Source organism: Polyodon spathula, chromosome 4 (assembly GCF_017654505.1).
Source record: "Polyodon spathula isolate WHYD16114869_AA chromosome 4, ASM1765450v1, whole genome shotgun sequence".
Taxonomy (NCBI): domain Eukaryota; kingdom Metazoa; phylum Chordata; class Actinopteri; order Acipenseriformes; family Polyodontidae; genus Polyodon; species Polyodon spathula.
The window spans coordinates 80,130,586-80,145,525 of NC_054537.1; the positions used below are offsets into that span (position 1 = coordinate 80,130,586).

At 34.9% G+C, this 14,940-nt stretch overlaps 1 protein-coding gene across 7 annotated transcripts in view; it reads right to left on the minus strand.

The window, feature by feature from the left end:
* Window positions 1-14,940, minus strand: part of LOC121314919 (oxidation resistance protein 1-like) — a 143,841-nt gene that overhangs the window by 11,151 nt on the left and 117,750 nt on the right. For all 7 annotated transcript variants that reach the window (XM_041248669.1, XM_041248666.1, XM_041248671.1 and 4 more), the window contains 2 exons: window positions 13,243-13,411; window positions 10,197-10,359 (listed from right to left, as the gene is read on the minus strand). In XM_041248669.1, coding sequence (XP_041104603.1) covers window positions 10,197-10,359; window positions 13,243-13,411 — 332 coding nt within the window. The remainder of the gene's footprint in view (window positions 1-10,196; window positions 10,360-13,242; window positions 13,412-14,940) is intronic.

The window sequence follows — 14,940 nt, forward strand, 5'->3', positions numbered from 1 at the left end:
GCAATCAGTAATGATAGCTGCATGCCATCAACGGTACAGTATAATTTAATCACATCTTCATAAGTGCAAGTCTTATGTTGGAAGTTTGTACATTACATTTTTTTTTTCTTTTTTTCATCTTGATATGAGGGTCAGTCTCCAATACATGGTACCAAAAGTTACTTAATTGCATTTATTTATTTAGTTATCAACTGGGCAAGGTATACATTTATACTTTTAAGTATACATTTTCAATTGACACAGTTTTATTCAAGGACCACCCTACTATTCGTATGTAACTGACACCAAAAAGTGGGTGCTTTTTATATTTAGCATGACACTTAGTTATAAAAGACTGCACAATATGTCCTTTTGAAGACTTTTATGGATTGCTTACTTACATTTATCTAAATATAATGTAAATTATGTTTTAAATCCTGAAATATTCAATGCATGGAACTGTCTCAATATTTACCTCATTCGACATTGTGTTATTATACAGAAATCCAACTGGAACTTACTCATTTTTGGTTCTAAGACATCACAAGTAATGATTCTACCTTTATGATGTCATTTTATTGTCCTAACATTTACCTGTCTTGAAAGATGTATGTTTATATTAAATGTGTGTGTAACATGGACACCATGGTGTCTGTTACAAGCAAAACTTCACATGTAACATTGTATTATGAAGGACATTTCAGAAAATAGTACAGACTGCATATTAAAACAAGCAATAAGCTTCATTTATATATTTGCAGTTATTTAGTGTGACACCCAGAACCAGAAATTCCCGATCTGTACAGTCTCTCTTTTAAACAGCAAAAAATGTTCATTTAAATCTTTACATATCATGCACTTACATTCCCTGTGTAGGTCTTGTGTGCAGTCTTGAAGAAGCAGAGATTGCCTCAAGCACCTATTTTCAGAAGGCTGTTTGCATGCATTACATGATACTGCACAGTTTCTAGGTCACCATCTGGAGACTGAAATTCTCTTCACCTGAAGACACTGGTGGCAAGGCATGTCAGTCATTAGGGAAGCAGATATCTGGTTCACGTCAAGAAAGAAGAAATGGAGCGAATTTCAGTCTCCAGGTAAAATGACCTACGAAGTGCATTAATATAGGTTTCTGGTACCAGATAGATTTAAAAAAAAAAAAAAAATTTAAATGAAAAACATGCTTGCCACAATTTGTGTTTTTTTCAAAACAATGCATGGGAGAACTACAAAAGGGAACCGAAGTGCAGACAGACCAACAAACAACTCCCCCCCCCCCCCCCCCCCCCCACACCAAAAATCCATAGCTTAAAATTAGGTCACATGTTCAAGTTGAATGCAGGACCTTTTTTGTGTCATTTTTAAAAACCAGCAAACGAGCACATTTTTCATTTAAATGCTAGATATATACAGACTGCATGTATGGTCCAGTTATGGTTTTGCTTATTAATAAACCTATTTGTATGCCACTTGCATAATTGGAAAGAAAATGTCTGGGTGCTGCTAAATGCACCACCTGCAAGCCACTCGGGCATTGCTTTTCTTCTGGATGTCTTTGTAGTTATAACAACGGATACTGCTGCATTTCAAATAAAATTTGCCGTCGTCCATGATTAACTTGTTTTGATGCGTGACGTGTTTTGAGGCGTGTGTGTGACGTGTGTCTGGTTCCGATTGGTTCGTTTCATTCCAATCACGCAAAAAAAAAACAAACAAAAAAAAAAAACACACAGGTTCTATTTTAGCGACACAAAATTCTCTCAAAGGGACGTCGCTCACTGCTGGTGTGGATACTCCCATTTGACGGGAGTGACTTCTAAATTATTCGCTGGCGTTCAGAGTGGATCCGACTTAACTAACAGATGCGAGCTCTGCTTTTGTCTTGGGTACCCTGCAACCAACTTACATATAAAGTATTTATTATGATGACTGATTAATTTTGTCAATAGAAAGTGAACACATGCGTTTACGGAAAGGATTCCCAAATGTTGTCTTTGTCAGTCCCAAACTGATGTGACATAAAATGATATAGTGATTCTGATTTCCGGATTATCTCCGATTTCTACCCCCATCCGAAACTTCTTTTTTAAAAAAAATCCACCTACTAAACTGGACTTGCTTAAAAATACGAACGATCTGGAAGAGAGAGGAATCCACAGCAGCGAGAGCATAGCACAGGGGCAATTAAGAGACAGAGAAAAGTAAAGATGCAGGTAAACAATCTGAGAAACAACATTACCTATGTTTTGAATGGCTTTGTTATTCATTTTGACAGTTTGATATGAAAGGTCTTTTTTAGTTGAACCTACTACATGGGAAAAATCAATGATGCGTCTGGAAATTGGTAGAAAACAGCAGCGAATGTAGCTTAAACTGGTATTAATGCCATTCCATAATGGCCAGAAAACACAGTACAGCGTCCCTTCAGTAAACTACACTACGTTCGAACACCAGAATGTAAAATGTCTCCAAATACACTACAACAGCAAATGGTTATTTATTTTAATGGGCATCTATAACCTAATGAATGTAGTACAACAGTTGTTTTATTTTGTTGTTGAACAACCAAAAAGACAATACAAACTGGTGGTAAAACCAGCATTTTTCAAGATGTTAAAGTACCCAGCTGTACATACTTTGTTGGGGTTAAGCTTTTTTTTTTTTTTATCTAATGCCTGAACAAAACCTGACTTCTATTCGAATGTTTGTTCTTTCTTGATTATATTTAGAAAAATGTATCCGATTTTCAAATGATTTAGTCATCAAAAAATTATACCCTATTAAAAAAACTGAAAAATCATTTTACCCGAAAATCAGAACCCCTAATTATATAAAACAAAAAAATACATTTGTTAAATCAGATTATTCTGCCTATTTTTATAACTGTGGTGCCATTCAGCAGAATGAATATAAGGGGTACTTCAGCTGAAATGCTTCAAGACAGGTTTCTTTTCATGATGTGCACAAATAAAAATACATTTATTTGTGTGTGTGTATAACAAATATTTGAAAACTTTTACCTTAATAAACGTGAACATCGTTTATGGTGACTAACCCATGAGCATGAAGCTCTCTTAGTAGCAAGCAGCAATGGTATTTTTTTTTTTTGTAGCAGCTTGCTGTAGGTTAACCGTCAATGTCCATACAGTAATTGTACTGAAATATTAGTTAAGGTTGACACACAAATTTGAAGATTTTCTCAAAACACCTTTATTTTACATAATGCAGTCTTGTTAGTTATGGCCTGGGAGTTTGCTAAGAATTTATTTAAAATATTTGACTGGTGAATGCTTTCCAATTTAAATTGAGATTTTTGCAAGTGCTATGCCAATGATATGTCCATATTGTCAGTTCTGTGTATAATGTGTATGCAGCAGCATCGCCAAAATGAGAGTGAAACCATATTGTATGATGAAGAAAACCAACTATCTTACCATTTTTCTTAAACTTCATGCCAATACAATATGTTTTTTTAAACGCTGACATCACAGAACTGGGGACTGTAATGTATGCTCACAACACTACATTTCACTTTAAACATACATTTATTTTCAGCATGTCTCTCACAGTAAGCATTCCTGTGTCACTGTCACAGTACTGTATGTGTGTCGCAGTGTTCTGTACAACAGACCAGTGAAACAATTTCAGGCACACCTTTCCTGCCTATATTTGCTGTACAGAGATATTGCACGCACACACAAATTGTTGTATAAAAACAGATTTAAAATAATAATAAAAACAAACTACCCTAGTTTTCTTGCCGGCACTGAAACTTGCGAGACAGTAACTAGTAACAGAGACAGCCAGTTCCACCTAATCTCCAACAAGCATTAATGAACCACTCATTCGCTTGTCTTTTCCACAGGTAAGAAGATATTTTCCTGTGACATCTCATGAAAATAGACGGGAATTTCATGAAAATAGCCAATGGATTTTTCCCAGCTTTTATCTACATGCCTGTAATTAGCGAATCATTTTTATCACTGAAAAATAGGTTTTGTGGTCATTATATATATATATATATATATATATATATATATATATATATATATATATATATATATATATATATATATATATATATATATACACACACACACACACACACACACACACACACACACACACACACACACACACACACACACACTCTATATCTATATATATATATATATATATATATATATATATATATATATATATATATATATATATATACACTCATTTTTGATGATTACTTTGTTTTAAAAAATATCAAAGTTTGCTTACAAAATATCAGTACCTTTCTGCAGTGCAAAAGTATTGATTAAAAGGGTAGTTGATATACCGGATGCAAAATAGACTTCTGCGTCTCAAAGCACCATTGTTTACATTAGCTTGATATGAGCATGTCTGTTTTAAATGTTTAAAAGTGCATTCTTAGCCATGTGATTATAATTCACAGTAACAAATGCATAGCACCACTGCTGAGTGTGCACAAAATCAAGTTTTTGTTTTCTGTACATGGTACTAACCAGATGACTAACAAAGAAAACAGAGAAGAAAAAGACTTGCTGGTTTTTTTTTTGTTTGTTTCTAGTCATTATTTAGCATCATATTTTGTGAAAAAACAAAAACCATGGCCATAGGTGTACTAAAAGGAGTAGTTCAAAGATACATTAATAGTGTAACTGACCTGATACTACCAGTTTCCTAGCAATGACAATTCAGTAATCCAGCATTATCACACTGTAATAACTAGTCTCTAGCCAGCAGTATCAAAAGAAACACTATTTACCAGACACTTGGGGGGGAAAAAAAAAAAAAAAAAAAAAAAACATGCCCAGTGTTTTTTTTAGATACTAAGAAACTTGTCATTTTGACTGCGAAAGGGTAAATTAAAAGTGAGAAACCTTGGGCCATGCATTAACCCTTTTAATATATTTTTGTTGCATTATACAATTTTGAAACAATATTCCAACGTAAGTATCAACAATATTACAATTTACTTTAAATTTAAACAAGACATTTACTGTGGCTCTATCTCCGATTTTGAATCATCCTCTGATCCTATGCAGCCCTGTCGGTTGTTATCATAGATATAGACTGCATGTTAACTGGTGGCCTGTATAAAACTGCTTTATACTACTGTATAAAACACTGGCATCTGCACTGCCTTCAAATTGCAACCATCTTTAGGGCTACTAATTGTTCCATTCTTGGGTATACCAAATTTTGTTATTATTTATCAGTTTCAAAAAGCTTGAGATGATTTCTGAAATGGTCGTCTTTTAAAAGTGAAATAAACAAAAACGGTCAAAGTGTAATTATTGTGATTTTTATTTATGTTTACCAGAGTATTTATACTTCTGAATAATGCAGGAAGATTGTGCTTCATTGATTTTAGTATTCAATTATATGAGAAGTTCAAAACTGTAAAAGTTCATGAGCAGCACTCTATAGAGGTAGAGACGCCTGCTTCACCCACCCTGTACCAGTAGACTCGCTGGTGCCCGAGCGAGTAATGTGAAGTACATTTTTACAGAGGGAAATCAATCAGAGAATCAGCTGCAAGACAGACACACATATGCTTATATTAATGCTTTGTAAGAATGGTCTCAAAATAATAGGTTTACCTTGAGAGGTTGATACTTATGATAATAACATGCAAAAGTTAGTAAACTCAGTGCATTGCCAGTTACTGCAAAAAATGCATGCATTTTAGCCATGGAGGGAACGCTGAACATACCACAATAAAATATAAAATAAATTGCATTGACAAAAATAAATCATTGTAGGAGATGTGGTCTAGTGGTTAAAGTCCAGGGCTTGTAACCAGAATGTCACCGGTTCAAATCCCACCTCTAAAACTGACTGACTCGCAGCGTGACCCAGAGCAAGTCACTTAACCTCCTTGTGCTCCATCCTGCGGATGAGATGTTAAATCAATGTCCTATTGTAAGTGACTCTGCATATAATGCACAGTTCACAGCCTACCTCTGTGAAGCGTTTTGTGACGGCTGTCCACTATGAAAGGCACTATATAAAAAAATATATTATTATTATTATTATAAACCATTTCCATATCAATACGTAATCACAGTGTTTATTATCCCCTTGTTCTCAAGATACAAACATGGTGTCTCCAAGTATTTTTTCTCTCCAGGGAAAACAGATCTGTATGGACTTCAGGAACTGTTTTAATACCACACATTTCTGAGTGAAACCTCAGCAGTTCAAATGGGAATTAAAATTGAAATCAAAATGACAAGAAATACAACCATAAGGAATCATAAAAAAATGTATATTCTTAAAACATCCACCTCTCAACACAAATCACAATACAAGCCCATATTTCTATGAACATACTGTGTGCAAATATTATTATTATTTTTTTATCACTGATTAAGTTATATACTGAAACATTTCTAGAAAATTAATAAGAATTACCAGGCAGTATAAAACAAGCTTTCCAGCAGATATTATATTATATGCCTACCAGGCAGTGAGAGATATTAACAAATAGCCCAGAAACAACCATCCTCATAATATTGACTTCAGCCTACAGAACATCTTTAACTGAGGAGAAAAAAAGGAAAGATATGACAAGTCCTGCAATTTCAAATACAACTCAGACATTCTTCAGAACTGTAAATCCACAGACATACCTCACACATATGTCCCCCCTAGTCACATACAGTACTGTACAGCTATGGCCAAAAACCAAAAGTTGTGCATCACCTAGAATTTTATAATTGGAGACATTATTTAAAAATAATAAATGTATATATGTGTGTGACAGTTTTTCATTAAGTATATGGAAAACTATAAAGCGGTACGCAATTCAATATGTTGTTAACATAACATTATTTCACCAGGTTTCATTCGACTTTACGAAGCAACATTAATTATAGGGTGATGCAAAGCTTAGTAATAGCTGCACCGTTTGAATCACACTATTATATATAACCCTTTTCAAGCATACAAAAATCCACCGTATTGCACATGTTGCATGTTTACAACCAAACGGACAGTAAGATGAAGATGGCTGGTAATTGTTTTATACAGTAGTGACATTACACAGAAATTACAATTTATGTTCACATTTGTTAACTCTTACGCTTCTTCTCAATCGGTGAGTGCGTGTAATTACTGTCACCGTGCATACATGTATGATATATCATACAGCAGGGGATCAATGTGAATGCAACCGTGGTATTATTACTTTAGTGATGCCACACAAACTGCTTAAGCAATGTACACATCGACGCTACAAGCTTCCCAAGCTGGTCTGAAAACACTCACTCGCCGTCCTAACAGAAACTGCATCGTGTCTGTAGAGACTGTAACTATGTAAATATGTCAATGTAAACATTACCACAGTATACGTATATTTTGCCATCAGTTGTTTTCTTTCTTTCAGCCGCCTGGAAGGGAACATTTCCCTTTCAAAATATTAATAAAATAAATGAATAATACTCATTTCAGACTTTTAAATCTCTTCTCCCCAGAATGGGAAAACTGAACTGACCAACCTCTCCCACTTTTCAGGTCTGTAAGGCAAACAGCCAATGGCATTGCCGGAATATGCGATCCCTCTACTGTGATTTGTCACCAAAGTACCAGAAGGCAGTATTTCCACCGATCAAGATCGATTGCATCAAAAACAAATACTTTGAGGCAAACTTAAGACACAGTAACAATATTCTTGCGGAACTACAACTGCAAAATAAAGCACTGCGATATGAAACCGCAGACAAAACAACCAAAGCTATTTTAAGAACAATGTTATACCAGCAATAATGTGGATCTGATTAGCCCTGAACCCTCTTATTACGATTATCAAAACGTGTAACCAGATTTAAAAAGATGAGGTTGAAGGCTGTTACTTAATTCCTCTTTCCAGTCAACATTTCTGCAAACATTCTTAGAGTAATTTTATTCACACATTTCTGCAAAACAATGAGCAGCAGATGGTTTTTCATGGAAATGACTACATTTGTTATTAAAATTTAAAAAAGTGAGGATAATATGATTGCAGTTTTGGGGAGAAAAAACAAAAAAAACAAAAACAACATTGGTTAGTCCTACTGTAGGTAAAATAGATTAAAATAGATTAAAATCACAAGACCATTTGGCTTTTCAAGCTACTCCATCAGTCCTGGGAGTACAAATCACTTCATTTATTTGCATTACTATTTAAATTCAGGTCCCAGTTCAAGTATCAAACTTCTGTAGCTATCAATTTCATAGACTCAAATCTTTTACATCCAGTGCTTTTGGCTGTGGCAGACTATAACTGGAACACGTTAACTTTATATGGTCTCCAGCTGTAATTTCCTACACCCCTGTTCACACAATAGAATGTCACTCATGATTTGGAGATTTTTGTTTTAATTAATAATAATAATAATAAATAATAATAATAATAATAATAATAATGAAATTCCATTATATAGCCTAACTGGACTGGAATTTGGGTGTGTGATCGCCAACGTTTTACATAGAAAAACACATTTGTATCTGCAGTTTAAAAAACAAACAAAAAAAAAAAAACAGCCAAAACAACCAAACAGCAAACAGATATATTATTCCCCCAACATTTGCTTTGTAGACATGTTCACGGGGCGGAGCTATGGCCCCTGATAGTGTTTATTGACAGAGTTAGTAAGCATATACACATGGAGAGAGGGGTTCCGCCTCTTCAAGGCCCAACATTTACTTGATCGATAGACACGATAAACAGGAGGGGGGCCACCATCTTTGAGGTGACCCGACATACCAAGAGGGGCACCGTCTCTGAGGTTACCCGACATACGAAGAGGCTCGCGAACCGGAAAGAAAACAAAGTTAGTATTTGTTAAAACATATAATGCATGGTGTTCCGCCTCTTCAAAGCCCAACATAATAGAAGGGGGGTTCCATCTTTGAGGAGACCCGACAAACAGGAGAGGGGCCACCGTCTTTGAGGAGACCCGACAAACAGGAGAGGGGCCACCGTCTTTGAGGAGACCCGACAAACACGACGGATGCCACCGCTTGGGGACCCTCACATAGAGGCATCAGACCTGAAAGAAGAATTCCAAAAGAAACATACATGCAGATGGAAGGGTTTGGCCGGGGGTCCCCTCTGACTCATGGAGAACCCTCCTCTATGAGGTAAATGAAGCGGAACTTAACAAAGGGTTGGAGAAAGTGGAGTCACTAACCCCCCAGAGGAGACCAATGCAAAGGCGGTTGAGATGCTAGAGGAGGAGGAGGGAGGAGGAGGAAACGAAACAACACAAGACAGCTAGGTAGAGGTGACTAATGTTTAAATAAGGTAGATTTAATTGATGACAGGAGATGATAGGTTGTTAGTGCCTAGCTCCGCCCCTTGAACCCCACCTATAGGTTAACATTTAAACTGATAATTAACCACCGGCCACTGGCAATATAAATATGGAGACCCCACCTCTCTCTTTGGCTCGCTATGCTTTACAAGTCCAGCTTAGCTCTTGTCTGCACACCACTTGATCCAACTGAAAATTTTTCCACTTGAATACAATTTCAGTTATTTCCTCTGTGTTACTGAATAATTGGTTGGTGGAATTTGGAAACAAAAACATGACATGAAGAAACAAACAAACACAACATTGCATGGCTACATTCCTAACAAAACGTAAGATTTATGAAGGAAAAAAAAACAGTAGGCACTTACATTCAATGTTATAATGTATCTTGCTAAAATAAATACTAGAGCAAGACATCATCCTATTGCCACCTTTATGTATTAAAATATATAATGTACATTCAAAGCATGCATTCCACACTGGCTGCTAGAACATCAAATTAAATCTTAAAACAATGCAACAGGATGGTATATGCAGTTTCTAACCAAGTATTTGAAGCTTCTTTATAATTCGCCATGCAAAATCAGATATACTAAAATGGCAGTGCAAACACGAAATACCTTCAGCAAAGAACAAATCACAGCAGGGGCAAGGAGAAAAAAAAAAAAAGTTCAGCTGCACAGAATCACAAATATCACAGAAAACCATTAAAACTGTTGAAACAACAAACTCTGTTTACTTAGCAGAACAACATTTAACTGACACACGTGATCACGCTCTCGGAAAGATAACTAGCCATTTATTAGCAACCACTGTACAATTAAGTAAGCTTCATACCAGTGTACACTGAATTAAACATTAATTCAGAATGGTACAGAATAGGAACATGATTTCTATTAGTCCTACCTCCCAGTCCTTTGCTGTAACTTCACTTGCTGGTTCCTCACTGGTTTCTGATTCCTCATTCCTTTTTACAACCATGAAACCTGGCTCTCTTCCCAAAACTCCAGCTCCTTCACCGTACATGTCTGGACTCCACTGTATGAAAAACACATACAAATGGTCCGTCCTAGAAATAAGATGAGAGGAGAGATCAGTCATTAGGATGACCTTAGGCCAATTGCACAACTGGCAGTAAGAATGAAGTGTCAGTTTGGCATTTTAAACAGGACATGCTGTATATACTTTTATACAAAAGATAAAAAAATAAAAATAAATGTTGGCGTCAGATGAAAAAAAAATAAAAGCAGTAGACCAAATTGCACACTATCTTGAGCAAGAAATAACTGTAATATGTAAGTATGTTTTAAAAAATAAGTCTACAGATCTCTATACATATCTTTCAATACTGCAACGTACAGTTATGGCCAAAAGTTTTGTTCCACCCTATATAAATTAACTAATTTTGCTTCATAAAGTTGAATGAAACCTGCTGAATAATGTTACGTTAACATACATACCGTTGGGTAGAGCCAGATATTATTATTTAAGGTTGCCAAACAAGCAACCCAGCACAAATAAAGATCTGTATTTCACCGTGAACTGTATTGTTTTGTTATTACTGAGCACTGCATCACCTCTACACCTGCACACTGCAAACCACTTTGCCACACACAAACACATTTATTTATTTATTTTGTGTTCTGTAATGTAATCCATTAACAGTTATACCTAAGCTACATTTTAATTTGTTATGTGTCAGAAAATACTACAAAAGACCTGTATGACATATATTGTACTTGGATAACCGACAATGGTAACTTAGACTTTCAAATAGTTGCAGGGATTCACAAAAAAATTCCCTCAGATTACTATGAAAATAGAGATACTTTTATGTTTTAGAAAACATTAACAGTGCATTATATGTATATATATTATATATATATATATATATATATATATATATATATATATATATATATATATATATATATATATATATTATTCAACAGGTGCTCGTTTTTAGGGGTTGCAACTGGAGTTATTAGGCAGAAGACAGCAGCTGAAGTTCAACAGGTGCAGCTTTATTTACACAAACACCAACTCAATGTAGGGACAGAAAGAAAATAAAATCCTAACCCACTGCTCGGGCCCTAGTCTCACTGTTTCGATCCCTACTCTTAGTGAAAGGTGATACAGGTGGTCCAGACAACAACAAACACAAGTTCATAATTCCAAGCAGCTTTATTTCCGCTGTGATGCAAGTCAACACTTTAAATAACAGTACGCACGGGCTCTACACAACCATGTGTATTGAACTGTGCTTCAAAGAAGGGTTACAGTCCCGAACGAAAGACACAAAAAGGACGCACACATTTTCAGCACCATGGTGTTTATACTTTCCTGCAGATTTAAATTAAATTAAATTAGAATTTCTATTAAATAAAATGGTGTCTTATTTGTCTGATTACTTAATATATGTATTAAGCCATGTAGAAAATAATAATAATAATAATAATAATAATAATAATAATAATAATAAATTAAAACACACGGCCCTACCAAATTCCTTGCAGTTAAACTATTAAAAGACCCATGCTTGTATTTGTTAAATGCAGTGTTCCTGAAATTAAAAAAACAAAAACAAAAAACACGTGCGCAGAACACTTTTGCTACTGTTTCCTAGCAACCAAGACCCATAAAATTAAATACCTGTGTAGTTTTTCATATACCAACACGTTAAAAATTGTGACATTTCGAAATCCAACATGAAATACTGTACTGCTATTATGGCTTTCGGTGGACTTTTGCATTATCACTTTGTAGTTTCTTTGATTACATGATGTTAAATAACAGATCTATATTATAATCATATAGTTTATTTTTATTATGTCTTAATCCTAAAATTCTAGGTGATGCAAAACTTTTGGCCATAGCTGTACAGTAGAAAAGAACTGGTTGTAAAACAGGTTTGTTTAAATTGACGAGATGAAGAATACAATAGTGTTTATATGAGCATCAATAATTTAAAAAAGCAGTGTAGGTAACAGCACTTCATGCTAAATTTACTTTTCAGCTTTTCTGCTTTGAAAGAAATTATAAAATCTAATTAGCCATTCAATTAACCAATTTAAACTAATTTAGTTCTTCATGGGGTTTAAAACATTGTTGTTCCAACAGCAGAATATGAATACACATGCATGTTAATGGCATTTATTTATTTTCCTTCTTTTGGAGCTGTTGCATGCAAGCAATTGGAAAACAACTGTGGAAGATCTGACTATGGATTGGATTTTAGCAGACAGCTTTTGTTGCAAAAATGATTGACAACTTTTGGTAAGTACATGGGATCACAAAAAGCATGGCCTTTTTGTTAGGGCAGTCATGCTTCAGACATTATCCAATTACTTTGGTAAGCATTTTACATTTGCCCCGACAGCCTTAAAAGCATACTAAGAAGTGATATTAACAATGTATTGTAATTACACCTGTAGATGTCTGCTGAAGGGCTTTATGACTTTCAATGGTAGTCCAAGTAAAAAAATGTTGTTGGCAATGGTTTTGTGCTGGTAAAATTGCATTAAAAAAGGATGTGTGGTGGCATGATAACCACCCTCTAAAGCCATACAAATGGAGACAAAGACCTTTTATCCCAGCTTAACCATTGACAACTTCAAAACAGTAACTTGATGAAAACTAAAAGTAAATATATAGTGGTATATATTTTTTACTTTTTTTATATATACATATATAAATCCCTATATAGATTTCAAAATTATCCAAGCACATTATCTTAACAAGAAAGTTTACTTAACACTTTTTTCTTAAATGTAATGTGTCAACACTGATACAAAAGTGTCTCTTGAACCAATGCTGTAACAAAAAACAAAAATATCAGGCCAAAAGCATTGCCAAGTTGACATATTCATGTTGAATTGCTTTCTTTTAAAAGGAATCATCATAAGGGCTTGGTAAAAAATATAATACAGTGTAATATCCACTGCCTTCATACCTCTCCTGTGGAACAGCAAACCAGTATTCATGCTTTCTGTCCCGCTGTGCATACTGCTGCATGGATGCACTTGCCTGAGATACAAAAGTCTTCCTCATAGGCTTCCCAACTCGAAGACATAAGAACTTGTGGGATCTGTGTCTCCTCTTCTCTTTGTAGACAGCAGTCCCTGTGAGATACAGGAAGCACATTTTACACTTTTTTTTATGAAATGTGCTCTTCATTCAAATGGCACCCATTGTAAATGGGTGAACCATTATAAGAAAGGTACAGTTTTTTAAAATAGTTGTGCTTTTTTTTTTAAAATCAGCTACAGTACAATCATATCACTTTAGGAAATATGTATCAAGTAATAAGAACAACACCCCTTACAGGTGTAATATTCCCATAACAAAATCAATTAGTTTAAATAAAGAATAAGCTCTTAATCAATACATCAGGCCTATTCAGGTTCAAACTAACTTTAAACATGACTTGAATTTGGGCCCCATTAACAAACTAACACATTAGTTGTTTTAAGCCTATTGTTCAAACAAGGAGGAGTAAGCCTTTTCTAATCTGCACCCCAACCTGATTTGAAGTGAAGATTTCAAGACTATACAATATATAAGAAATACACAACACAGCAGTGTTTACAACAATAGCAATTACTATCACACTAGTTGGAAAACAGAAAACCAGTAGATGCATGGTTGTACGGAGAGCTTTTCTCTGAACATACGCACCAGGAGATATGGTGTTTATCTGTCCCAGTTGATCCCAAGTTCCTGCTCATAATATTTAGTTGAATGTGCGCAACTGCATGACCTACTGGCAAAATATCCAGCCCATAGGAATAAAAATATTAAAGATCAAGGACGATTATGTTGAAAAACGATAATGAAAAAGAATAGCAGAGGTTTGCGTAGTGCAGTAGACAGGAACAGTAACATGTGAATTGGTTGTAAACACTAAACAGTTCAATAAAGTATACAGTTCGTATCATGCAAGAATGCTTTTTATATACAGTAACCTAAGTAGAAGTACTTGCACCCTAAGCAAATTGTATTGCCTAGCTCTAATAACATTACTCCACTGGCAGAAAGCCACAATCTTATCCACATGGAACTGCTATTTGACTATTAGTAAAACAAACATATTTTTAAAAATGATCTAAATCAGCATAGTTGGTGCTTTCAGAAAAACCCACGATCTTTCAACTTTGAACAGAAAAATATTTAGCTACCTAGAAAGTAAAGCATTTCTGCTGTAAATATTGCACACTTTATCCTAATAATGGTAGACTTTATGTACACTCACTAATGGAATTGTGTAGGTTTACATCCACCTAGATAGCACACGACTGATGGAACAGATGTGCGTTCTACGTAAATTATGATCAGCTAAACTATGTGCAGTCTCTACAGTATTGCATACAGTTTGACAAACTTCTATTTGTATCCATCTTCTAGTAAGACTGTTCCATATGGCAATACAGAAAGGTATTTTTAAGTCAGCCATTTATCTTTTTGAAATAATATAATAAAATAATAAATCTGCCAGCAATGTGAGCATCAAGCCCATGCTAAATATTAGTGCCGAGTCGTACAATGGACTTTCATGTTCGGATATTCGCTCATAATTGAAATAGTTTTGTTTTCAAAAAGTAATAAAAGCCATTATATTACTCAGAACACAGGCAGAGACAGCATAGCAGCA